The sequence below is a fragment of the Aristolochia californica genome, unplaced genomic scaffold (genome assembly GCF_029961685.1).
Source record: "Aristolochia californica isolate CCGP_79_NKW_82.1479 unplaced genomic scaffold, dmAriCali1.0.hap1 SCAF_9, whole genome shotgun sequence".
NCBI classification, from domain to species: Eukaryota; Viridiplantae; Streptophyta; class Magnoliopsida; order Piperales; family Aristolochiaceae; genus Aristolochia; species Aristolochia californica.
The window spans coordinates 28,147,229-28,175,069 of record NW_027182290.1 but is presented as its reverse complement, the minus strand read 5'-3'; the positions used below and the strand labels follow the sequence as shown (position 1 = coordinate 28,175,069).

Sequence of the window (27,841 nt, the reverse complement as noted above, 5' to 3'; positions counted from 1 at the left end):
TCTAGTATGATTAATTAGAGGAGGCAGTTAATGTCGTACCCAGGATGAGGGACGAACATTGGTGCTCATAAACTGATATGGACATGGCTGAGTCAACATCAGTGAAATCCAACAGTGAGCAGGCAATCTTCGAGTGTGAGTGGTTTTTCTTTGTCATGCACATACGAATTTTACAAGTGCAACTCCCTTACATGCGGGTAGGCTCCCTCTTCAAACCTCTTGATTAATCAGAGAGGATGACTCGAGTACGCTTGCAATGCAGAGGGAGGAGGAAGATGAGACTACTGTGGGAGGCTACTACGGGAGCCTATGGGGGCATCAAAGGTGAAATGTGGATGCCTGTTAGGGAAGGCAGCAACGATGGAGAAAGGGAGGAAGAAGAAGAAACAATAGAGATTTTGAGTGGAAGCAGTCAGAATGCAGTGGCAGAAGAAGGCTACGAACAAACAAGAGGGACAAGGATGAATCTGGTCATGGCCATGGCTGCGGAGTAGTTTTTTTTTCCAGAGCTGCTGCTATGCAACAACAATAGGAGGAGGAATCGTGGTTGACGCTGTTGCAGGTGTCGTTGATGAGACTGCTAGAAGAGGGGAAGACGCAGCGGCAACTGAGGAAAAGAAATGGTAACTTTAGAGTCTTCAATGGCGCAAAAGAAGAGATGAATTAAAGGTAAGAGAAATGTGTTGCTTTGATACTATGTAAGGAATTGTTGTTTTTTTAATTGAATTGCTACTCTCTAATGAATTTGAACCATATTTAAAATACAGATGTACAACAGAAATCACCTAAACAGAAGGATTATTTTGAAGAGTCCTAATCTTATGGAAGACTCAACTAATTTACCTAACCATGAATTTATAAAATATAGAACAAGTCAAAATACATCTGTTCGTTATTATATGTACTGCCAATCTAGAATTTAGTGTCTTGAAGTTTACATTTCTTTCAAGAACTGGGTAAGAAGGATTGGGTAAAAATTACTCACGATGGTACATAAATTATGATGGGGCTTACCAATTGTTGTGAATACTTGATGTTTGATACTAAAAAATGAAAAACAACAAAGAAATACAAACATACAAAGATAAGTACAAGAAAATGCATTACTCCAAGCTACACTAAAACCTTTCACTACAAAAGAAGACTATATTCATTCAAAGATGGCATAAGAGGTAAAGAGGGACAAATCACTGATGCAAAACCATGCAAAGGTGATGTCCACCTCATCCACTCAAAAGATGACGTCCCCATGCATAATTCAAGAGAATTTAATCCCTTCAATCTCTCACATACATGTGTCACTACATCCAACTCAAGGTTCTTCTACAAATAATGATCAAATCAATCAAGGTGATAAATTATCTCAAATTACTCAATCAAAGGAAGAAGAAGGAAAAATCAAAAGCAAGAAATCATGATAAGGAAATCAAACAAGGAAATCACAGGAAGAAGAAAGGAATGTTTGAACTTTATTTTGAATTGAGTTATGTAATTATGTCAAGACACCTAGATTACAACTTGTAAGAGGAAGTCTATGTGATTTCTCTTTGAAGAAAAAATTGATTGCCAAATTATTTTTGTGCTGAAAAGTAAACTCAAATATTTTTTCGTCAATATATAATTTGTAATATGAAAAGCTTAGTATGAAAGTGCTAATGGTAAGAAAATAAAGGATACTAGGATAGGACAAGAAGAAAAAAAGATAGAATACGAACCTAAACTATTTGAGATGATAGATCAGAAAATGATCACATTATCTCTGTGAGTTGACCGAGTCAACTCATAGAACCTGCTCTGACACCTTGTTGAATTTTTGAAAAAAAAAAGGGCACTAACTGGATGTAATTTGAGTACAACGAGTCTCTATTTATAATAGAGAAAACAAATAGAATCCAACAATTAAACTACTCTTATCCCAGTTAGACCCAAAGTTAAACACTAAAAGATAAGTCCTAAAATAATTGAACAACTAAATATAAATAGAAGACTAACTTAACTAAAACACCTTTTAATTGGAACTCTTATAAGACCTCATTCCATAATAATTTTGGCTCTGTAAGACTTATTGTTGTGAGAGTTATGTGAGACTCTTCCATACCTACTCTTCAACATTAGCCAAATTTCTCTTCTAATCAGAGAGTTTTGGTTAGACAATCACTCCATGATGTGTTCATTCAAGGTGTACAATATCTTGATTCAATGTTGTTTCCAAGTTTTGCATTTTTGTTAATTGGTTGTGTATCTTTCTCATAGTTCACTCTGAAAAATTGTAGTCACCCGAACAAAGTTATACTTTGTTAATTTATTAAGTTATACTGTTATAGTCTCCCCTAGTTTTTTTTTTTTTAAAAAAAAGGTCAATTTGGAAGTTTGAGTGTTGCATAGTCGTCTCCTTCCATTAAATTTGTTTTTCTCTAGTATTTATTTAGTTTATCATCTTGTGTTTTGATCACTTCAGAGCAATAAATAGAAGTTGTTTTCCTCTAGTATTTATTTAGTTTATCATCTTGTGTTTTTATCTCTTCAGAGCAATAAATAGAAACCTATTACCTAAAAGTATAGGATTGAGCCCAACATCCAACTTAACTCAAGTCTTTTATTCCTCATCCAAGAGATGATTTGTGTTTGAGCTATCCCAGAAAAGTGAGTAGTCTCTTTGTTAAGCCCTACATTTGGGTCATTTTTTTGCCTTTAAAATTGTGCGGAGTGTTTCAAATTGTGACCGTTTTGTCATATGGCTAGGAGTGATTTTCTTCTCTCACATTGTGTTTTGTCCAAGCTGGATCTTTGTCCTTTTTATCCCAACTTGAGGGGGAGAAGTAGAAGAAGAGGTACAAAAAATAGGTATTTTGTTCCACATGTTGTAGTAATTTTTATTTGATCAAAATATTCAGAAAAATGATGAAGATTTAACATCTATGAAAAAGTTTTAGCTAATGAAATTTGAAAACCAACAATCCTTTTCATTACAAGCTGAAGTTATAAACTCTAGCTTGAGAGGGAGTGTTGAAGAGTGGCTATGGAAGAGTCTTACGTGACTCTCATAGTGGGAAATCTTATAGAGCCAGTATTAATATGGTGGAGTCTTGTATGAGTCTCACAGGAGAAAGTCTCATATAAGAGTCTCAATTAAATGTGTTTTAGTTTTGTTTGTCTTCTATTTATATTCGATTGTTCAATAGTTCTAGGACTTATCTTTTAAGCCCTATTAATGCACTCTAAAAGTGAAAGTACTTTCACTAATGGAAATAACCCAAAACTTGTTAGTGTGCATTGTAAGTGGCGAGTGAAAGTTTACTTTAATGCTTGGTTCTAGCTTTCCATTTTTCTAGATTTCTATTTCGCCTTATGCTTGATACATGCTCTCTCTGTTTAACACCCCTGATTAATGCATCATTTTAATGTTTTATTCATGCTTTTTCTCTCTTTAGAGTTCCCGATTAATGCATCGTTTTAATGCTTTCCCTATCTTCGTTCGCATTCTTTTTATGAGCTCAATACTATGAGGAAGACAACCCGGCGTGCCTCACGCAAGGGATACTAGCAAATATTGGATTAATCTATTCTAATCTATTCTTTTTACGGTATGAAATGATAAAAAGAAAATGTTACAAGGCTAAAAATAATTATGTAGACTATTTTTTAATTTTAATGATTTAATTTATTATACTATTTTCTGTTTACATAATTATTATATTTCTGATTTATTATCTATTCTAAATTTATCATTTTAATTAATTATGTTCTGAATTTTGTTTAACTTAATTTTGATTTGTTAATATTCATTTTAAACAACGATTTACTATTTTTACTCATATTTACTATCATACCATTTTTTTTACATTCTGATATAATGTAATAAATTTTTGTTTCAAAATTTTCTGATGTATTTAATTAAGTTATTCAATTTACTAATTTTTTATTTTTTAATTATATTTAACTTAAATCTCATTCAATATTTTTTTTATTTCTATTTACTATTTTGATTTTATTTACCAATGTTGTTAAAACTAGAGCCAACTGGTCAGTATAAGAGGCTTGAAATTTTTTTTTTATCAAGGGAAGATTCAAAATAGAGAGAACACACACATGCATAGAAAATGTCAGTTTTGATAGTGTTGAAAATCAAATTACAATCCATGAAGCCAATATAAATAGTTTTATAGAAGAAAATAACTTTACATGAAGAAGAAATCCAAAGTACCCACAATCAACAACAAACACAAGTAGAGAAAGTCACAGAAGATCGTTTATGTACCAATACAGCCAAAAACCTTCTCCAAATTTATCTATTTTTTATGTGTTTAATCGGCCTGTTTCTTAAAAAAATTCTTTTCAACATATCAAGGGTTATATAAAAGCTCCTCAATGGAGAAAAAAAAATGGGTGAATTATTTGAAGGGCAGAGGAGAGAGGAGAAGAAACCAGTAAGCAGTCTAAATTGGAGCTGGAAGGAAGATTGCCATGCTTAACGAGGCAGAGATGGTTGAGAATACAAAAAACTGGCAGGTTTATGGAACTGTGAAGGGCAGAGACTAGGTTGAAGTAACTTCCAGATTGAGATAGAGAATTGATCACCAGACATCATGACTTTATTAAAAGATGATGTCCAGACTACATTTTTCCAACTTACTGCTTCCAAAAACTGACCAATTCCTGAAGGCACCACCCATCCATGTAAGCCTGATACTTGGGGAAACAGAATTTTTTTGAAAGAGTGCCTGTCAAAAGTTATTCTCTTCATCATATCAAAGCTCGCTCTAAAAACAAAATAAAACCATGGGGTACTGTAGGAGTACAGCAGGAGAGTTTTATTTGCTGATCATTCTCTAGTACATAAAATGAGCAATAAGATACTATCATATGTTGACGAGGGCATCAATTTTATTGGCAATGTGAGCTTCATCATCTTCAAGACGTCCAGCAATGGCATCATTCTCCCATCGTATTAGAGTTGGAACTCCAGTGAGCTTGAACCTCTGGTCGACTCTCAATGGGTGGCTAGGATTTCGCCACGTGGGCCGATCACCGACATAGGCTTTGAGGAGGACAACATCCTTTGCTGATGCTTCCAACTTCTGGTATATAACAGGCTCAGCTCGAACACAATCTACCAAGATAAGTATCACAAATTTTAGGTACAACCTATAAATCTGAATACTACAATGAAGACCTCTAACAAACATGCTTCTCCACACTAGTAAAGTGGTCACCGATTAGATAGGTGCTACTTATGGGGAGGGCATTAGTTTGAGAAAAATCACACTGGCGGTGCTACATTCAAACAAAACCAGATCAACGTAGGCACGAAACAAAAGTTTGTTGATGTAACCCCTCCTGTAGTCAACAGATGTAAATGCCAAAGACTAGTCTCTCATCATGAATCACTAAGAGTCACCTATAGTCCTAATATTCAGGCTCAGAAGCTGTCTATTCATATTTTTTTTGAAATAAGTCTATTCATATTATTCATCTAGTAAAGCTAATTTTGGAATACAATCTCAAAAAAAATAAAAAATGTGCAAATTTTGATATTCCACCCCATCTGAAGGAAGAAGATGAGGAAATACAAATACTCTCACCTTTCACAAGATATCTTTTAGTGAATTGCTTTGGTACTCTTTCCTCCATTTTTCACATAGGATTGTAATAGTTTGTGGGGGATCATTTCATTCTTCAATTATTTTTTTCACCTTTCTTTTCTTTTTCTCCTTTCAATCTTCAGATGGGCAAACAAAGACAGAATTAGATCTGTTCCCAAAATGTCATTTTGCTTCAGAAATGAAAGAAAAAAAGGCAAGCTCAACAAGACGGAGAATACTTCACAATCTGAGGTTTAAGAGGGCTAGAAGGTTCACCGTGGCTATTACTATCACAGATTCATGAATGATGTCTATAAATTTCCTAGCATCCTGGCAGAAATGAACAAAAGAGTTCCAGCACTTTGACTTACCACATGCCACCATAGTCACTCTAGTTATTTCTGTTTTCACTTTTTTGATCCTTGCCACCACCATTATTAGCTTCAATTTTTGCACACTTCCATTTAGAAATCATAACCACAAGCAAACTTAGTGAATACATTCCAAGACAGAAAGATGGCTTTATACCTAATTTAGGAAACATATTTTTTTAATTTATTTTTATGAATTAAGTAAAATCAATTAAGCATGATTGGATCCATTTATATGAAAATCACGACTCTTTCAGTTTTTCCAAGCACCTACCCAACTGGTGCAAGAGCATCATCAAAACATAAGCTTAGTCACCCTAGTATTTTGAATTGGGTGAGTTATATCATGGCTTTAAGAGCACTTTGGCAATTTCCAGATTGCATCTGCATATAGTCCACACACATGACACATTAACTGATCCTTTATATTAGTCAAATGTCTTTCTACACATAACAGTCGGTGACCTAAACTATCAAGCAGAAGTCAACTACTTGATGACTGAAAAACAGCAAAGTCGCAAGAAGAGCTTCTAAGCTTCCATTTGTCCTTAATAAGCTTAAACATGTTGATAAAGAACAGCCCACCTTATAACAGTAGCTATTTCTCTAAATAGACTACTGATATAGGACTGAAAGGAAAGCCCTAACTTCATCTAGTTCATTGTGATTGTTCTGAGATAATTTAAGATTGTACTAAATTAGTTTAGGCATGTCCAATATCTGTTTGGCACTTCTTATTTTCTTGAGAATGGTCTTTCTTCTTTTTTCACTTTTATTTCTAGACTATTCTATTTTATTGTTTTAGAAAAAGTTGCAACCTTGAAGTATTCTCCACTGAGTAAGATGGTCACACAGCATCTGACTAAAAAATCTGTAGTTTGTGTGGAGCTAAGAGCACTTCCATGTCACAAGGAGCAGTAGTCTTTACCTATGACTAGACATAATGAAAATGACCATCATCAATGGCCTGAGCATACATAAGGTGGCTATGTTCTGGCATGTTAAGGGAGTAAGAAAATACAAGTCCCAGATAGTGTGTTCAGCACCATTAGCTGCGCATTCACTGATACTCCACAGTCACGTAAGGATCTTATCTCTACCCAAAAGTGAGTCCCTCAAGATTATATACCAAGTCAGAAAACAATAGCAAATTGTCTTTATCAGTATGAGTGGCAGTCAAACAATTCTAAAACCCTTCCATATCACGACCTGGAACAGATTGAATCTGTTCTTAACCGTGAATGAAAGTCAGCACCAAAACCTTGCATCAAAGGTCGTTAATGAGAACAAAACTTCAACAATAACTAGTGTTCACATTTTGTGTTTAGAAATGTCATATCTCCCATTGAAACTAATTACAGATACTTAGACATTAGATCGTTTGGTCTCCGAATCATTACCTTCTTTTTCACAGAAAATAATGTGGTCGACAATTTTACTATATGTCTGAAACAAACAACGAAACAGCTTGAAACAAAAACAGATTATAACAAGCCTGTTTTTTACTATCACGATAACTATGGAAGCAAAACACATTTCTCTCTCCCTTTCCCTTGCAATCTCTCTCTCTCTATCCCTGACAATCTCTTTCCCCTCCTTTGCAATTCCTCCCTCCGTGATTAAAAGGGAAAAAAATCGAATGAGGGGGTATCCAGCAAACCCTCGTTTTCTGGTTCCGAAAACAGCATTCAGCACATAAAGGATAAAATAATTGCAGAACTTGCAGCTCTCCGGCTGTTGTCTTGTGAGAACGTATTTATCAGACGACAAAACCAACCAATCGATATAAAATATAAATTCTATGACCAAGAAAAGGCACCGGGACGCGCTTACCACCGGGGGAAATCTAACGCTCAACTACTGCCAATAAACGGGATAAGAAAACCTAAGAAAGAAACGAAAACGAACCAGGGCACCAGCTGCGGGAGGTCGCAGGATCCTTATCAGCCAAGAAGAGAAGGAGCTTTATCTGCTTTTCGGATCGAAACTCGTCGAAAACTTGCTCGAAATTGGAGACAGAGGCGTCCATCGTTTGAAGCGGCATTTTCCCCGACTTTTCACAACTCTTCCAGTCGATCAACCCAGACGATAACAACTAGCTTCTTCTGCCGATTATATAGAATATGGTCACAACGAATCACGCCTATCGACTTTCGAGGCTGTCAATCAGCCAGAGTGTCAGAATTGATGCTCCCAAAGAATCAGCAAGTTGTCTCGACTAATTTCAGAAGCCAGCAGATCCCACCTCCTGATTCCACGGAGGCACATGTAGGTTTTGTTCACTGCTCCGCTGGTCAATCTTAGTTACTGATCAAGTAAATTCTTGATTTGCTGTTTTTTCTTGTGCCCTCGGGAATAGATCCTCATTCAAGAACCTTATGCCTTTGATTCAGAGGCAACCATCCATGGCCGCCCAGATTTGCTTTTCAGCAATTCTTGATTGGTTCTTCGCTGCGGCACTAGTACGCAATGGGAAATTCTGGTACCTTGGACAAGGCTGCCTTCATGAGGCACATCCTAAAATAAGGAGACCATCCATTAACCAACCGATACTCGGTTTTGTTTCCCCACGTAAATGATCAATCGGTCGAATCGACGCAACAGCTGCTAGTGTTGGAAACTAAATGTAACTCACATAACCTCAATAAAATATTTTAATAAACCCAAATTAATAACTTGCTACCAATGTGTACCTTTTGTCCACATATTTCACCAATTAAATAGAAAATAATAAATAATTTAAATAATACCCCTATTGGGCCTAATGTGTATTCAGTATCTTCAATATAAATTTGATTCCTATAGTAGGATACTAAACATGCCCATAAACTCTGTAACACCTTTTCTAACTTCTCGAATTAAATCAAAGAGAGGATATTTCCTCATTTTTCTTTGGAGAACACTAGAACTTCTCTTGGGAACACGAAGAACACTTTCTTCTTTTTAGAACGCTTTTCAGATTTCAAAATTTATTTTCTATCTCTTTCTCACATTCTACGGCTCTATCTATAGAGACTTCTAACTCTTATGGGAAAAACCTTTGATCTTTGGGCTGATATGATCGTCCAGATTTGTAACCGTTTTAATCAAATGGTTTAGATAATTGATGCCCAATCTAACCGTCAGATCTGTAACCGCTTTGATCTGACGGTTCAGATATGCAATGGCTTTTGATCTAACAATTAGATCTTTAATGGCAAGATCTAACCATTTAGATCTGTAATCGTTCGATTTGATGATTCAAATCTTGTAATTGTTTGATCTAATGGTTCAGATTTATAACCAACTAATCCGACAATTCAGACCGGTACTCGCCTAATGTGATGGTTCGAATCTATAACCGTTTTTATCCAATGGCTTCGATCTTGATCCATCCCAATGGTTGGATGGATCAATCGTTTCAAAAAGCTCATCCTGCTTTGGCCATGTTGGCCCAGGTGGCTTATCAAGAGGGTGGTGAATTGAGAATTTCAAATTAAAACTAATTAGGAGAATATCTTCTCTTTGAGAGATCCAAACTTTCACTTCTTTCACTTCTTTTCAACATAATGTAGAGTGTGTAGGAGCTTGATTAGAATGAAATGTATGGATAGATGGAGGAAAGATATGTTAAAATGTATATTAAATGTAATTTATGTTTATAATCGTTGTATAATTTGGGTTATGTACATAGGGTTATTTGATTAGGTTTAATGGGATGAGTGGTATTATATTGGGCCCATGGGCCATTTTGTAACAGGAAAACCTAAAGCTTAAATACCTAATGAAAGGGGGAAAATCCCCAACGAAAACATTTTTATTCGTCGTTCGTCTGCTTCGTCTTCGCCGTGAAACCAGAGAGCTCAACGCTCTCTCTTGTTGGTGTTTGGATTGTTCCCTTAGTCCCGTGAGTTTCGTTGGATCGTTAGTTCCCGTCAGATACTTGATTTGTCATCCCAATGGTCGGATGGATCAATCGTTTCAAAAAGCTCATCTTGCTTTGGCCATGTTGGCCCAGGTGGCTTATCAAGAGGGTGGTGAATTGAGAATTTCAAATTAAAAGAATATCTTCTCCTTGAGAGATCCAAACTTTCACTTCTTTCAATTCTTTTCAACACAATGTAGAGTGTGTAGGAGCTTGATTAGAATGAAATGTAAGGATAGATGGAGGAAAGAATAATGTTAATGCAATTGTGTAGCTCTCTTTCACTCAAAAACACTTTGAGAAGTATTTGTAAGATGTGAGAATAAAAGTGTGAAGATTTACCAATAAATGTTCATTAACTTCTCTATATGTGGTTTGGTGGGGTATTTATAACTTTTTCAAGCCAAACTAGTCATTTTTTAGCAGTACGTTGATTGATTGATCTTTATAAAATGATTGATCGATCAGTAAATCATAACGACTGTTTTTCTGTCAAAATTTGACTTATTAATCAATAGACTAATCTATCAACAAGTTACCATTGGTCCACAAAAGTTAAGTTGATTGATCATTACCATGGGATGATTGATCAATTAGAATTCCCTCTAGCTGTGCAATACAAGTATGATTAATTAGTGAACTTTTTATTATCTATCATGTTTTATGTTCCTGACTAGCAAGATTTTGTCCAATCGATCGATCGTGGAATGATCGACCATTCCATGTAAATTTCACTTGTCTTGATAGTATTATGTTTTAGATGATCGATCAATCGACTATGGTTGATCGATCATGCTTTATAGTCTTGGCATGAACACTTTTGGATGATCGATTAATGGTAGAGGTTGATCGATCATTCCAGTGCTAGTTCAACTAAAGTGACTTTTAAAGCATAGGAATGACTAACATGTTCTAGAGGAGGTGTATGATATTCCTAAGCATGTGTATATGCAATGTGTGTCCTAAAACTCTATGTACACAATTGTTCTTTAAATAAAGGAGTTGAAAAAACTCTCTTACATTTTTTATTGAGTTTTGATATACATCAATAAGACCTAATCTAGTCTTCACATTGTCTCATTCTTCATTGGTGATTCTCTATGAGATATCCTTCAATGTTGCTTGAGGTCTTGTGTAGGTTTGATCGTTTTGAAGCTTTAGACTTTGAGATGCATTGTCTATTGAAGATAAAATATCTGAAATACTTAGTTTACAAATTATCAATTATATTAAGTTTTGTTATTATCAAAATAAAAAAGGGAGTCAATCTAAATTCAATGTTGGAAAGACTTGTCTTTAATATGCATGTTGCGCCTTCGCTAACAGACCGGTCTTTTGGCGCAATGGTTAGTAACATGGTATCAGAGCAGGTAGTCTCGAGTTCGAGTCCCACATGTCACACATGTGACATGCGGGCCCACCCGAACACATGTGTGAACATGTGTAGCATACCACACATGTGCGAGACCACATGCATGTGCAAACATGAGAGCCTTGCACGTGTAGGTGTGTGAGTCTCATACCAACTCAAAGAGGATGGAAGGGTTTTTTGTATTTAACCCAAGTTTTCCACTGATTTAATATAACTCAAGGTTATAACTTAAGCGGGTGTGAGCTTCCTCAAGATTTTCTATCAAAGCTCAATATGCCTAGATGGCTTCGAATTATGATTTTTACTTTTAATTCTCATCATAGTCACCTTATTATCACAATTAATTAAGATAACTGGAATTGGCTTATACATCATGAAAATGTTTGATAATAGACCCCTAAGTTGTTCAAATTCTCCACTAGCTAACTCTAAGGCTACCATTTCAGCCCTTATAGTAGATATGGTAATCAAGGTCTACTTGGAAGATTTCCAAGCAATTGCCCCACTACATAGCATAAATACGAAACCACTGGTGGCTTTAGGAAATCAGAAATCGGTTTAGCATCATTGTACCCTTCTAGTACAATAGGAAAACTAGAGTAGTGTATTCCATAATTAATAGTATCTTTCAAATATTTAAGAAGGCTTTCAATAGTATCCCAATGATTTTTATTGGGGGTACTCGTATACCTACTCAATTTTCGTACTGCGTAGGAAATATTTGGTCTGGTACAATTTGATAAATACACTAGGCTTCCAATAATTTGAGAGTACCTCAACTATAAAACACTATCCTCACCATTATTCTTTAATTTTATGCTAGAATCATATGGTATGCTAACTGGTTTACAATTCTCATATCCGAACTGTTTCGTAACTCTTTCCACATAATGAGATTGAGTCAAAGTAATCTCATTTTTATTTTTATTATTTTGATTCCAAATAATACATTCGCTAACCCTAGGTCTTTCATATCAAAATTATCATTGCGGTATTTCTTTACCTCTAATATTTTGATATTTTCATTTCCAAATATCAACATGTCATCAACATAAAGTCATAAGATAATGAACGACCTATCGTATATTTTCAAATATACACATTTATCAAAATCACATATTTTGAAACCATATGATAGGATTACTCTATCAAAAATTTTATGCCACAACCTAGAAACTTGTTTTAGACCATATAAAGATTTGACTAACTTACACACCTAATTCTCTTGACCGGGACTACAAAACCCTCTGGATGTACCATATAAAATTCTTCCTCTAATTTGCTATTGAGAAAGGCTGTTTAAACATCCATGTGATATAGTTCGAGGTTATATGACGCGATCCGTGTAACAAGCACTCAAATTGTAGTTATCCTAGTGATTGGTGAAGACATGTCAAAATCAATCTCTTCTCTTTGACTAAAATTTTTAGCAACTAATCTAGCTATTTTTCTATGGACCCATCAGGATTATGTTTACTTTTGAAAATCCATTTGCATCCAATTGGTCTAGACCCTAGAGGTAAGTCTATTAATTCTCATGTATGGTGTGTAAGAATTGAATCCATTTCATTTTAACTGCTTCCTCCCACATGAATGCTTCACTAGATTTGATTGCTTCGGTAAAAGTCAATAGATCATCCTCTATGAGGAATGCGCAAAAATCATCTCTTAGGTTCTTTTCTATCCTAGGTCTCTTACTTCGCTTAAGTTCAATTTGTGACACTGTTTTAGGGTCCTCATCGCGATATCTAGAAGTTTCTCTTACTTCTAATTTTCTCTTTTCTTTCATAGGAAGTACATTTTCAAAAAATATAGCATCATCAGATTCTTTAATAGTATTTACAGATATTTCAGGTAAATCTGAATGTACTACTAAAAATCGATGTGCATTATTGTTTTCTACATATCATATGAAAGTTGCATTGTAAATCTTATGACTCAACTTCGTTAAAGTTAATTTTAACTTTAGCAAGGGAACCCCATACTTTAAAATATTTAAGACTAGGTCTTCTACCCTACCATAACTCTTATGATGTTTTTTGAGTGTCATTATATGGAATACGATTAGGTATTTTACTTTGAAAGTAAGCTTCTCATCACATATTGTTAGGAAGACTAGAGCTAGATAACATAGAATTAATCATGTCTAAAAATTGTATGTCATTCCTTTTAGCTACTCTATTGGACTGAGGAGAATAAGGAGCCATGATTTCATGTATGAGACCATGTTCCTCACAAAATTTCACAAATTTAATAGAACTATATTCTCCTCCTCTAACCTAAGCTTTTTTATTATTTTTTTGGTCTTGATTTTCTACTTCTGATTTATAAATTTTAAAATTTTCTAATGCTTCATCTTTTGTCTTAATTAGATACACACGATAGTATTTTTGTCAGAGTGGTTCTATCCACTCTTGTAAGCGGTAGCTTTCCGCACCTAACAGATCGGTCTGTTAGGTTGTATTGACTAGCCGTTGTCATGGTATCAGAGCTGGGCATGCCACGTCCCATGTTCGAATCCCGTGAGAGGCGGTCAAGAATGGGCGGGGTGGGTATCAGAGTGGTTCCGTCCACTATAGTGGGCTGTAGCTTGCCGCACCTAAAAGATCGGTCTGTTGGGTAATATTGTAGGGCCTCAGATTAGGGACTAGGTGAGGCTCAAGGGATCCAAGTATCCAAGTCATGATTCTAACATTCAGGATGATCCATTTTGACAATGCGTCAACATCGCTAGGTGCCGGATCACTCCCATCAATATGACCCCAGAAACCTCTTCCCTGAACAAATAACCGGAACTGAAATTTTCAAGTACCTCAGAAATTCCAAACAGACCCCTACACTTTCAGAAATTCAAAATTTGCCCCTGAATTAATAGACATTCGAATTATACCCCCACACATTCGAAAATTATAAATACACCCCTACACCTTCAGAAATTTTAGAACGGCCCCAAAATATCAGAAATTCTAAATTAACTCCAACACCTTTAGAAAATCCAAATTGGCCCCCAAAGTTTCTGAAATTGCAGAATGACCATATGCCAAATAATTTCCTCATAATCGAACAGAAGCGGGAAAAAAACACACCTTCTTCTTCCCTTCCGGTGAGAGCTCTTTATCGGCAAGAGCTCCCTTCTCGACAACGGAACCACTCTGAAAATTTTGACATATCATTTATAAAGGTAATAAAATACCTTTTTCTGCTCTGGTCGAAATACCGCCCATCTCACATAAGTCATTGTGTATAAGCTCTAGAAGATCAAAACTTTTACTCATTGACTTAAATGACTTTCTAGGTTGTTTCGATTGGACACAAATTTCACATTTATTTTTTAATTTTTTATTATATTTAGGTATTAAATCTAAGTTCATAATACTTTTTAGAGTGTTTATATTTATATTTCTAAGTCTACTATGCCACAAGTCAAAAGAGTCAACCAACATGACATTAAATGAAACTTTATTCTCATTAATATTTTTAGAAAAAATAAATTAAATTTAAATAAATCATAAAAAACACTTAACCTTTCTCTATAAAAGACCCACCCTTGGTAATTACAACTTTATTCAACTCAAACAAGATTCTTCCGTACATCTAGAATGTACTACACATTGTGGAGAGTTAGAGTGTTCCAGAATGTGAACTTCAACTCTACATCTTATTCACCAATCACTTGAGCAACACTGAAATTGTCCATTATAATAGTTATCCCTTTGACCTCCTTGTAGGATGAAAAAAAGGAAATATCAATTGGTTGCTCTTGTGTCAATCCACCAATCGGTTGGATTAAATGCTAGATTTATTTTGTTAGTTGTTACTAACTTGCCATCGATTCCAAAATCGAGTTGGTTCCCATTATCATGTTTGCCTGAGGAATTGTACTTTCACCTTGACCTTTGTTTTTCTTGTGTCGACATTGTTAAGTAAAGTGACTTGATTTTCCACAAACATAACATAACCTCTTGTTTCTGTGTTTTTATTCTATATGAATTGACACCAACACTTCGTCTAATGTAGGAAGTTCTATTTTATCCTTTATTTGCATCTTGAAGTCTAACCATGATGGAAGAAGTTTTTATATGAGGGCAAATACTTGTACTCTATCATATATTAGAATACCCTTGGCGATAATCTTAGCAGTAATATTTTGAATTTCATGTGCCTGATTGATCACCAATTTCCCATCAACAATCGTTTAGGTGAAATACTCTTTTATAAAAAACCTTTTGTTCAGACTCAATTTCTTAACCGTACTTTGACTGTAAAGTTTTTCATAAATCTTTCACACTTTTAGCATCAGGAATACATGTCACATAAATTGTTGCTCAGTGCACTAAGGATCAGACTATGAGACAAATAATCATCTTTTTCATATTTGTGTTTAACACCTAATCTTGCTGGTTCATAGTCCTCTAGGCTACTAATTGGAGTACTCATAACTACATAGAACAACTCTAGACTTGTGAACCAATATTTCATTCGTTTCTACCATCTATTGAAAATTTTCCCATCAAACAATTCGAGTTTCAGTATTTTGTTCATTGAGTTTTCAGATTTCCCCATTCTAGAAGTTTGAATCTCTTTCAAAAATTGTTGGAAACTAATATAACTCACAAAACCTTAATAAAACACTTTAATAAACCAAAATTAATAGTTTGGTGTTGATGGGTACCTTTTGCCGACCTGCTTCACCAATCAGACATAAAATAATAAATAATTTAAATAATACCTCTATCAGGCCTGAGACATATATTCATTTGTCTTTGAAAGAGATTCACCTCCTATAGTGCACCGAATCTGATGGTTTCTTCCCAAGATACAAAAAATCTTTCTGGCCTCTTAGATGTGCATAATACTAAGCAGGTTTATGAATTCTACAAGACCTTTTCTAATTACTCGAACCGGATCGGACGGAGGTTATTTCCTCTTTTCTTTCAAAAACATTAGAACTTCTCTCAGGAACACAGGAACACGAAGAACACTTTCTTCTTTTTAGAATGCTTTTCAGAGCTTAGAATTTATTCTCTATCTCTTTCTTACATTTTATAGCTCTATTTATAGAGCTTTCTAAGGAAAACCACCTCTTTATTTCTGGATTGATTTAATCGTCCATATCTGTAACTGCTTTGATATGACGATTCAAATCATTGATGTCCAATCTGACCATCAAATTTGAAATCGCTTAATCTAATGATTTAGACCTATAATGACTTTTGATCAAACCATTAGATTTGTAAGAACACGATATGATAGTTTAGATATGTAACCACTCGATTTGATGGTTCAGATATTGTAACCGTTCGATCTAACATTTTAGATCTATAACTGACTAATCTGATGGTTCAAATCTATAATCGACTAATGCGATGGTTTGGATCTATAACCGTTTCCAGCCAACGACTGTGATCTTGATCCATCCCAACTGTCGGATTGATCCAATTGTTTCAAAAAGTTCATCTTGTTCTGGCTTCACATATCACACTTGAAACAAATGGGCCCACCCAAATACACGTGCGAAACTACGCGCATGTGCGAAACCACGAGCACGTGCAAGACCACATGTACGTTCACCCATTTGTGAGACCATGCGCACATGTGACATTTCTGTTATCAACGACGTTTTAACCAATTGAGCTAATAGGCACACGTGCATGCCTCTTGTACATATAGGTGTAAGGGTGGCAACAAGCCAAACCAACTCGCAAACCGTTAGAGCTCGGCTCAGTTCAGTTTTTACTTGAGCTTGGCTTGAGCTCAATCATAAAGTAAAGGTTGTTAAGTTTAACAAGCCGAACTTGACTTGTTAACTCGTGAGCGGACTTGTTAACAATTTTTTTTACAAAAATACCCTTTACTCTCATTACCTTCATCAATTCCCTCTTTAGTTGGTTGATAATTATTCTTATTTACTTCAAACCTCAAAGACGATCGATCTTTCTGCCCTTTTGGGTCTCTCAACATCTTATGTTGTTGTTTACTAATAGAATAAACAATATTGATAGAAGTGTTTATTCTTTCTTTTAGGTCTATTAAGTTGATTATTATATATTAGTTTGCTCCATTGCAAAATGTTAGACTCTTCTATGATACCTTGCAGTTTAATGGTACTAAAATCATCACAATATTCTCTTTATTTTTTTATATTTTTTTATTTTTAAAGTTTTAAATGTATGAACTCGGGCTTAAACTCAGTTAAAATTTTTGAGCTCGAACTCGATTCCAATTTTAAGCTCGAGGCTGAGCTTGAATTCGAAGTATTCAGATCAAGTCAAGCTCAAACATATGCAAGTTCGAGCTTGGCTCAACTCGATGCCAACCCTATGTGGGTGCCTTTTATTTTAAAAACTCTAACACCTTGATCCCCATAAATTGGGACAAGCTGTAGTGTATCAAATACACTGACGCCCTTCAACACTTGAAGTCATTAGTGGAGCGCAGATGACATTTCATCTGGATGCAGGGGATGAAGCGGTCCTTCATCTCCACAGTTTAAAATCCTTCATCTCAAAGAAGGCATTTTTTGATCTTCTTTGAGATAAGGACGCGCGAGGCTCCCTTTGCCCCCCTCTCTCCTCGTACCCCCCTCTCTCGTGCGTCCTCATTTTCCTTTTTTTCTTCCTCTCTCCCGCACTCCCTCTCTCGTCTCCATGTGCCCCTAACGTCACTACTGCCTCTCTTCCCTCGGATTCTGGTTTTCCAGCCTCCGTCTCTGCTCCCTCTCGTCTCCGGCCTCCGTCTCTCGGTCTTCTCTCAGACTCACCCTCTCTCTCACACCCCCTCTCTCGTCTCTGTGCCTCCCTCTCTTCTCTCGGACTCGCTCTCCATTTTTCTCTCTCGCTTCTCTCTCTCTCTCTTATCCCTCTCAACCTCCCTTTCTTCTCTCTTTTCCCTCTCTTCTCCCTTCGACATCTCACTCCCTTCTCCCTCTCACTATTCTCTTTTCCCCCAAAATACCATCCGATTTCTTGCGATTTCCCCTATTTCGGTTTCAATTTTCTTCGATTTTGACATTTGGACTTCGATTTCTTAATTTCTACTTCGATTAAGCATCGATTTCCCCATTCAGCATTGATTTCATCCTTCAGCCTCAGTTTTCCCCAAATTTCAGAAGGTATGACTAAACCCTAATTTTTTTCCATTAAATTAGTATTTTATTTGATTTAATTTTATTGTCAGTGCCTAATTGGTGGTTATTTGTGCATAATTGTGTGATTTAGGGTCTAAATTCTATATTCGTGTTAGGGATTATTTATAGGGTTTGGTACTCGGTATTTAAGGGTCATGTAATTAGGGTTTAGGGTTTATGGTTAAGGATTTACGGTATTTTAGGGATTAGGTTTTTTAAGGTTTAGGGGGTTTAGGGTTTTTAAGGTTTAGGGGGTTTAGGGTTTTTAAGCTCTAGGGTTTTTTGGGTTTAGGGTGTAGGGTTTCTAAGGTTTAGGGGGTCTAGGGTTTAGGGTATTATGTTATGGAATTAGTGTTTAGGGTTTAGAGTTTAGTAGGTAATAGGGTTTGACTTTTGGGTTTGATGGTTTATGGTTTAGGTTTTATTAGGGTTTTTTAGTCCAATTCAAACAAGGCTTAGTCGCCTACACTGGCGTCCATTAGCCAACGAAACCCAACCCCCATCACTGACGAGGTACAGTTCGTAGTGACTGCGAAGTTATATGGAGCTCTACCAGGGGTGTTCGGTGAATTTGGACTTGATGTGTGTGTTTTCTCATTTTTTAGTGCATATGCAGTAGTGAAAATAGTTTAATTATTTTTGAAATGTTTGAGAATGTTTTTGAGAATTTTTGAAGTGCTTTGGAATGTTTTTGCCATGTGGTGAGGAGATTCAGGTGTTATACATATCCACCACATAATATTCTATTTTTTATGGTTTGTGTTTCCGTGACCGGTAAAGGTTGTCTGATAAATTTTTTTCCATGAGGACCTTCTCGGATTTAGATTATACATGGCTGCAAGAAGACAACCAACTGGTCGACCATATGACATTTGGACCTTCGAAGACGATAGAAAAATGCTCGATCTCTTGGTCGAGCAGGTTAATCTAGGGAACAAGTTGCCTAACGGGGTATTGAAGCATGAGGTATATAAAGATTGTGTTAATAAGTTCAATGAAGACGCAGTCAATAAAAAAACTGTTGAGCAGGTGAAGAATCGAATAAGATCATGGAAGAAAACATACCAAACGGTAACGAATTGTATCAACACTAGTGGGTTTGGTTGGGATGCAACCAGATAACGAGTTACTGCATGTAATTTTGTATGGCTTGATTACATAAAGGTCAGTAATCATGATGTACTATAAAATATTTTTTATGTTTTACGCGTTAGTATAACTCTATTCCAAGACGTATAAAAGATGTTTTATTATTGTAGGAGCATAAAGATGCTGAGAAGTATAGACGTGAAGGTTGTCCCTTGTACGACAAATTAGCTGTGGTGGTGGGAAACACAATAGTCGTAGGGTCAGGAGGTGCAACCTTCGTAGATCAGGGCGATGAACTCATCCGTGAATTGGAACATGTCCCAATGGTTGAGCCCGAGGATGTTGATATAGTTAGGGATACTCCATCGCCATTATTAAGCATGGATGAGTCTCCAGGTAATCAATCTGAAAGAAGTAAGCTGTCATCTTCAAGTCATCGTAGAAAGAGAACCGAAATGCCCGATGATGACACTAGTAGATTCATTGATGCAATGGATCGAATAGCTCAGACATTTGAGAATTTCATGATGAAGCCTAAAGAGAAAGAGCCCGATATTGAAAGAGATTGGGTTAAAGCCCTCAGGGAAACCCCAGACCTGTCTGTAGAATTGAAATTTCGCACTCCTTTATGGATGGATACGCTAAGTAAGAAGGTCATGTTTGCAGAGATGACAGTGGAAGAGCGGGTCGAGTGGCTTAAATTTTGTCTTGAAAACTAATTGTAATGCGTTATAAATACACTATTCTTTTGGAATATTGTTATGTATTAGGTATGATATTTGAATTATGACATTGCAAGACTTATTAGTATGGATAGTATTTAAATTTGATATGTTTTTGTGTTTATATATTGCAAGAATGAATATAGTAGATGAGTATGGATGTGGACAATTAAATGAATATGGATGCGTAGGGATGTGATTGAATGTAGGATGTGGGAATGTGGATGAATATGGTTGTGTATAGGTGTGATTGCAAATAGGTTATGATTGAAGATTGATGTTTTTTTGTGTTTATGATATTTAGGCGATTGAATTTGTAGATTTCCATGGATACTATGATAGACGAATAACAGGTTGCAACTATGGTTGCATTCACAACTTTGTTTATCGCCATGGGAAGATACTATGTACCATTGCAACAGACATGTACCACGTTCTTGTGGGATGAATGGTCCATTGTATTTGCAAAAGGCACTAGACAAATCACCAGTTAAATTTTGAAAAGTTTACAGGATGAATCAACTGGTATTTCACAAATTGGCAGATATACTTACTAGTAAAGGGTTTTTATCAGCCACAAGACCATCTCAGTTGAAGAACAACTTGCATATTTCCTCCTAACTGTTGGTCAACAACAATCTTATAGTGTCACAGCAGAGATGTTTGATAGATCAAACTGGACCATAAGTAAGTATTTCAACAAGGTGTTGGATGCAATCCTCAAACTTCATTTTGATTATGTCAAACGACCTTCGAAACGCACACACTCGAAGATTTTAACCAATTCAATATTTTATCCATATTTCAAGGTAACATCACTTCCTATAACTAAATAATTTTAGATTAATATACAAAGTTAGTCAATATTAATTGAAAATGTATAATTAAGATTGTATTGGAGCTATTGATGGAACTCATATCAAAGCGAATATTACACTTGAAGATCAACCAAGGTTCTGGAATAGAAAAGGCTTTCTCTCACAAAATGTGATGGCAGCATGTTCATTTGACATGTAGTTCACTTATGTACTTGCTAGATGGGAGTGATCAACAGTTGATTCCTGTGTACTGAAGGACGCATTGACTCGCCGAGATAAAATCTTTGTACCTGAAGGTAAGTAATATATTTTTATGCAATCATTTTTTATCTATTTTATCTTCAATTATTTAATGTGGTATATAATTTCTATTATAGGAAAATATTATCTAGTCGATGCTGGTTATACAAATCTTCTGGGATTTTTGGCTCCATATCAAGGAACCCGGTATCATCTACAAGAATTTGGAGATAATATTCCTAGAAATAAAAAAGAATTATTCAACCGAAGACACTCATCTTTATGGAATATTATTGAGCAAACTTTTGGTACTTTAAAAGCTCGATTTCAAATGTTAAAAGACACTCTTCCATTTTCTTTTAAGATCCAGGTGAAAATTGTACATGCTTGTTGCATATTGCACAATTATATACATGGAGAGGATTATGATGATATATTTGAAGATGATGATTCGGGTGGCAAACTCGGTGGAGGAGGCGATGCGGTCCAATTAGGTGCAATGGATGATACAAACAGCGACGATTGGGATGGTCTTGAGGATGTGGGCAGCCAAGTAACATGCTTTCGGAGGTAGAATGCATTAGAATCCACAAGAGCCGCACAATTTCGAGATGCCATATCGACTTCCATGTGGAACGATAAATGATAGTTGTATCTTATTATTTTTGAACATGTGTTATTTATATGTACTAAACTTGTAACTTGATAATTTTAATATTAAAGGCACAAACTCGTTATTTGAATAATCTTTCTTTTAAGTTATTAATAAAGTTGTATATGTATTATTTATTATTTTTATTTAATTTTATTACTATATTAAATTTCATATTTAAGTCTCTGGTAAATAAAATATAATTAAAGTATGTATTTGATTAATTAATTACTTTTAATTTGTCAAAATATATTATTAATTAATACCATGTAAAAAATCTATCTCATATTATTAATATAATATTTTTTTATTCATTAATCATATTTATTTTTTATTTACTCTATTGTATTAGTGATTTAATAGTGGTAATTAAAATATTATTAACTCAAACACTTGGTTTAATTAACTTATTTTTATAATTAATAAAATCAATTATTTTAAATTTCAAAAATGGAGATGAAGATGAACTTGTCCACACCTATTTCGAAGATTTCGAAGATAAATTTGTCCACACTAACACCCATTTCGAAGATAAAGATCATGTAGATGTATGAGATAAAGATGAAGATCAAATTTTCATTTTGTTGACTAACCCCCCTCGAACGAAAGTTTAGAAAATTGGCAGCAATCATAACAAAACATCAAGGTCCGAACAAAAGTCTGTACGGTACCAAAGATTACAGCAAAAATTCTGCTCATCCATCAAAAGGAACATGAATTATCGTACAAATCTAGCTCCATCAAATTCACAACGTCCTTCATTGGACTTTCATCTTTGAGCCCTACACACGAAGCAGGAAATTCAAATACTTCTCCCAAACTAGCATTCTTCCTAGCCAGGTTCTTAACAGATCCTTGCAGTAAACAGCTAACTTTCAATCTCTTATTTATAGGAACGATCAGTAGAATCGGCCTTCAAAATTGCTAATAATAATTTCAATACTAAAAAGACGAACAATTAAAAGATAGAGACTTCATCCTAGTATATAAATGCAGGTAAAAGAACGAGAGGAAATCAAATAATTGAGGTGCCAGAGCAGAAGTTGAAGAATTACAGCTTTTAACTGCTTTATAAAAGATCGGTGCTTCTGAAAATCCTTTCAGGTATTTGTCGAAAGGCTACCTGTCTCAAACGATATATGCACACTCCAGCCAAAAATGTTGCCTTAAGCAGCCACTCGCCGTAGCTTAGTGGGAGCCTAAGTTAGAGAGATTGAATGTTAAATACAGCATTCTTCCTAGACTAGCTAGCTGGATTCATTTGAAGTATCTTCTCCGCTTGTTCTGGGAACAAAGTAATAAATAGATATGCACCTGGAGAGCCATAGTTACAGATAAGAGACTGCTCATTTAACTAATCAAAAAGAAAAGAGAGAAAAAAAACTGTAGGAAAGCAAATCATATATGGACACCCAAAATCAAGGATTTCCTTTTACACCTAAGAATTAAAGTGTTTTTCAATCTGTCAAGAAAAACTTACAGATTAGTACAGTTCCTAGCACTGCCGAGATTTTGCCTTGAACAGTCACCAGACCACCTTTGCCAGCATTTTCAAGCTCTGTGGAGCCTTCTGTTTCAAATGTTCCTGGAAAATTTAAATGCTTGGATCAGCCTCAACAGAAGCAAGCATGTTTTGTCGGGACATGTATTGCAGTGGCAAAAACCTGGCTTTACTGATTGAAGTCCCGACGTCACACATGATATATTCTGAAAACCACTTTCTTCCAGCTTAGTAGCAGCTGCTGTGGACCTGCACACGACAAAATGAAGAACCAATGGAGAAGTTTCTAAATCAGCTGAAACTTTTTAGATTGCACTACCTAGATTTTTAGTCTGTATCATTGTTATGTTTTATTTTTAATCTAAATATGAACTGATTCAGAAGAAGTACTTTTTCCCCCAAAATTCAGTTACATTTTGCAGGAGCAGAGGGGAATCTCTCCTTTTCAGAAGACTTTTACACAAACACAACCATCTAAACTCAAGAAGGATAGATCCAGTGGAGATTTGTTCACCTTGTTGTGATTCCAAGTATGCTTTTTAATAAAGATAATATCACCAAGTAAGGATTCTTAGAGGGTTCATTATCTGAATTAATTAGCTGTTGATTCCCAGTAACTACTGCTGAGCAATTTAGTTTCTGACCTTTGGGTCGGAAAAAGTGAAGTTAAATTCAAGAACGCAGATTTAGTCTAAATCTAAAACACATGGATGTCCAACACTTTTCAGAAGTAAATGCAATTTTACTGTTTCTTGATCTCAGTAGTGGAAAACAACCCATAAAGTTCAGCATCAGATCAAGGACAAGGAAACTAAAACTGAAATATAAGTTTACCTCAATCCCTCCTGACAAACAACTAACAGTTTACTGTCCAGAGGGAATTTTTCTTTCACCGATTTAACAAAGTCAGGATTTTGCTTAGTGAATAGAATTCCAAAGAATAATCCCGAGAAATTGTTATGAACAGTTCGCTTCACAATTGTGCCTGAAAATTTCCATGGCAATCAAATTTTTATGATCACATCCTCGGAGCAACTCAGAGGTAACAAGATCAAGGAACACCAAATTATAAAGATAGCGGAGAGGAATAAATCAAATATCAATTGGGGTGTAAAAGAGAAGAGAAGGCATACCAATGTCATTGTCCTGGTTCTCAATAAAGAGAGGTACATGGTAACAAGACTTTATCCGGGCTCGTTCAAACTGCCGTTTGTCCCTCACATCCAAAACAACGTAGCCCTCATCTTTGACAAGCCTTTTGGCGTCTTCGACATTCACAAAATTCACTTCAGCTCTAATTCTTAGGCTTCTCCTCGGAAATAGCTTCAAGGATGGCACTTCTAAATGTAAAGATGACTTCCTGAAATTTCGCAAATGAATTCTGAATTCCAAGTTTCTAAACAAAAGATTGAAAAATAAAAAATAAAATATCCAAGCTTACATTTACTTGACCGACAAAAAAAATCTTGAAACGCCAGCCAGTACTGAGATTTATTAGAGACAATTTAAGCTCAAAATAGACTCTTTTTAGCAATCAACAAAGCAGTCTTCGATCACAAAGCTCTCGGTTTGCACCATTGGTTCGATTGATGAACCGTCTTACTAGCATCTAGCAGTAAAGACCTAGATTTCTGGATTGCTCGGATACATTCAAATCGATAAAGAAATGAACATCAAAATCTATGCTTGAATATAGAAAACAGAGGCAATTTAATGGAACTTGCTTTTCCGTTCTCGGGTCCAGAAAAAGAGACTGTCACAGTGCCATTTGAAACGGCCGAAAGAAGAAAAAAAAAATGGAGACCAAAAGGAAACGAGGGTTATCTCATACAATCTAAAATACTGAATCCAGGAGAAGAATTACCTTGGGCAAGCAAACGTGGTAGAGCAGCCAAGTGCTGCCATTTGTAAATTGTTAGCTTAGCTCTGTTGCGTCTCTTTGGCTGGTTTTCTTCACCAGCCAGAGAGGATCAACTGGGAGATGTCCAGCGAAAATCGCATTAACCAATCAAAAGCACCCACGTGAGAGATTTCTGTTTATTTTTGGCGGCTAAAAGATATCGTCTGTCATTCCGTTGTTATTTCTCTTGGGTGACTCGGAAAAGATCGGAAGGAACTCTCCTAAAAACGGAATGGGTGAGTCAATCCAACTCGGCTCAAAACAATGTGGGTGCAAATTTTGCCATTTCATTTAGTTTTTATTAAATGAAATAAATTTTTTTATCTAATTATTGGTCTCCTATTGATTAAATAGAATAAAAATAATATTGTTCCACATGATTATTTGATTATCCTTCCTTTATGTTTACAATCTTGCCCTTTTTATATGCTTTCTAGAGACAAAGACAAATGACATCATTTCTAATGTTTCATCTTTTGATTTTTCTAGTCTTTTATGTGATAATAGATAAGCTTCTTTTTATTTTTTATTTTTTTATTTTATTTCTCTTAAAAACCCAAATTACCTTGAAACATCATGTTCTAAGCTTGGCCGTTATTTTATATTTTATTTCTCTTAAAACTCAAATCGCCTTGAAACATCATGCTCTAAGTTTGGCGGTTGGGTTTGTGTTTAGGGTTGTATTTCTTTTTTAGTACATTTTCTAAGAAACATTAAAGAGATATTTTTAATAGAAATACATTTCCAAGGACCATTACTGTCTCATGTTTCCTATGAATACTTTTTTAGTTAGAATTTCTTACCAAAAAAATCATAAAATTTTTCAGGTAAGATTTCCCAGTCAAGATTGTCGGGAAAACCATATGGAGAATTTTATAATAAGTATTTGACAATTTATGTTGTAATACTTTCAGTACAAGGCAATTTTTCATGATACTTTTGTATTTGATATTTTATTTTACTAAAAATTTATCGAAAAAATATGATAATGTATAAAATTGATTATTAATTTTCATGATTTTCACTGGAAAAAAAGTTCTAACAAATCTATTTAATTTTATTTTAAAATTTCTAAAAAATTTCATGTAATTTCTTGGTAAGGTACTAATATGATTTTATCTTAAGGTTTCTTGGAAATGTGTCTTAAGAAAAACATTTATAACTTTTCTTGGGATATAAATTTCCAACCAGGGATACTAACAAGGTCTTAGTCTCCAAATATTATTTTTTCTCGTTTTCTTTAAATCCTAAGGCTTAGATATTTTCAGAGCCTATCGTTGGATCTCTGAAACCGGTGATTATTAGTTTCTTGGAAGATTTTAGATTCCTCATTGCTAGCTCTACAAAAAAATAGATGATTCATGTACCCTTTTTTTTCTCTCTATTTTGATAAAATTGTCATTAACAATTCATACAGGAAAATGTAAGAGACCAAGTGAGTTAAGAAATTTTTGAAGAGTAAATGCATATTTAATTTTCATGGACCATGAAAAGACTTAGGTTTTGCACTATTTCACATGTAAGATAATAAAAAAGCTTGTCTAGTAAAGCAGCAAAGTTAGTCTTTAAATAAGGAAAAATTATAAATTTTTTATATTTAGAAGATTAGCTAATCAAATTTCATTTTCATGAAACTATGGGCATCGAGTGGGGTTTTACTGGAAACCCGACCCAAAAAACCCGGGTTCAGGTTTCTAATTTCACCCCGCTGGTCAGGGAAAAAACCCGTCGTGCTTAGGGTCAGAGATGGATTTTTCCAAACTCGACTCAAACTTGACCCACATACGAGATAGAGATATAAAACGGAGATAAGATGGGTCAGGTATACAGGACAATGCGGGAACAGGATTATGAAGATGGTGATTAGGTCAGAATCGGGTTTGACAATTCAGGGTTTTTTCAGTTTTTTTTGGGGTTGGGGGTTGGGTTTAGGTAATCCTGGCCCTGAGTCGACCCGTACCCACCCATGAAGAATTCGGTATATGATTCTTCATTTAATGAAGTTAAAGTGGAATTACTTTGAAGTAAGAATCCTATACCTTAGGAGAATTTATTTCCACTTCTAGACAAGTGAAATGAACTCAAGAATGGACACACTCTCTCCTCACCCCTAAGCTAAGCCAAAAACCAGGAAGAGTCATCCCAACTTTTCCCAAAAAAAAAAAAAAAAAAAGAGATAGTCGTTGGAAGGAAAGGGAACTCCTTCGTATGAAAAGGGAGAAACCCAGAAATGGGGCAAATTAGAAAGGGACTGTCCTTTTTTTTCCATTTCACTGCTTTGCCAAGAGGGCAGTAGTTCACCTCTTAATGAAAAACAGAGGGCTGCCCTCTTGTTTTTTCTTAAAAAAATGGAAGTGCAGTCCCCCCATGAAGACCACCCTATTCATCCTTTTCAATGAAAGCTACAATAATAATTAGTTATTTAGATTGTACTTAGATCAATTCTTTAACAAACCCACTTAGTTGCACTAAGTTCACATTCTATTAATTAAAGACTTACATAAGAATCAATTATTTACACCAGCTCTAAAATTCTACATATTTTTTTTTTATAGATTTTAGAA

The 27,841-nt window shown here is 35.2% G+C and overlaps 2 protein-coding genes across 3 annotated transcripts; both read right to left on the bottom strand.

Moving 5' to 3' along the window:
* Window positions 1-4,563: 4,563 nt before the first annotated feature.
* Window positions 4,564-8,443, bottom strand: LOC137941253 (thioredoxin-like protein Clot). The gene is made up of 2 exons (XM_068786577.1): window positions 7,862-8,443; window positions 4,564-5,110 (listed from the first exon to the last, which is right to left on the bottom strand). Exons 1-2 carry the CDS (start codon window positions 7,995-7,997, stop codon window positions 4,860-4,862), a joined length of 387 nt encoding a protein of 128 aa, XP_068642678.1. The 5' UTR covers window positions 7,998-8,443; the 3' UTR covers window positions 4,564-4,859.
* A 14,032-nt stretch (window positions 8,444-22,475) lies between these two features.
* LOC137941518 (rhodanese-like domain-containing protein 9, chloroplastic) lies at window positions 22,476-25,349 on the bottom strand. Of its 2 annotated transcripts, XR_011110415.1 has the most exons (7): window positions 25,242-25,349; window positions 24,511-24,737; window positions 24,212-24,362; window positions 23,541-23,626; window positions 23,357-23,461; window positions 23,000-23,190; window positions 22,476-22,658 (listed from the first exon to the last, which is right to left on the bottom strand). XR_011110415.1 is itself a non-coding variant. In XM_068786967.1 (6 exons), exons 1-6 carry the CDS (start codon window positions 25,280-25,282, stop codon window positions 23,120-23,122), a joined length of 681 nt encoding a protein of 226 aa, XP_068643068.1. In that variant the 5' UTR covers window positions 25,283-25,349; the 3' UTR covers window positions 22,687-23,119. The 2 variants fall into 2 exon arrangements, 1 of the variants encoding a protein (XP_068643068.1); XM_068786967.1 differs by lacking the exon at window positions 22,476-22,658 and having other exon boundaries at window positions 22,687-23,190.
* Between the last annotated feature and the right edge of the window lie 2,492 nt (window positions 25,350-27,841).

Coding starts and splice junctions, on each gene's coding strand:
- LOC137941518 (XM_068786967.1), bottom strand. CDS start 25,282: ATGGCAGCACTTGGCTGCTCTACCACGTTTGCTTGCCCAAG. Junction 24,738..25,241: donor ACCACGTTTGCTTGCCCAAG/GTAATTCTTCTC, acceptor GCGAAATTTCAG/GAAGTCATCTTTACATTTAG. Junction 23,191..23,356: donor GCTAGGAACTGTACTAATCT/GTAAGTTTTTCT, acceptor ATGGCTCTCCAG/GTGCATATCTATTTATTACT.
- LOC137941253 (XM_068786577.1), bottom strand. CDS start 7,997: ATGCCGCTTCAAACGATGGACGCCTCTGTCTCCAATTTCGAGCAAGTT. Junction 5,111..7,861: donor CTCCCGCAGCTGGTGCCCTG/GTTCGTTTTCGT, acceptor TTATCTTGGTAG/ATTGTGTTCGAGCTGAGCCT.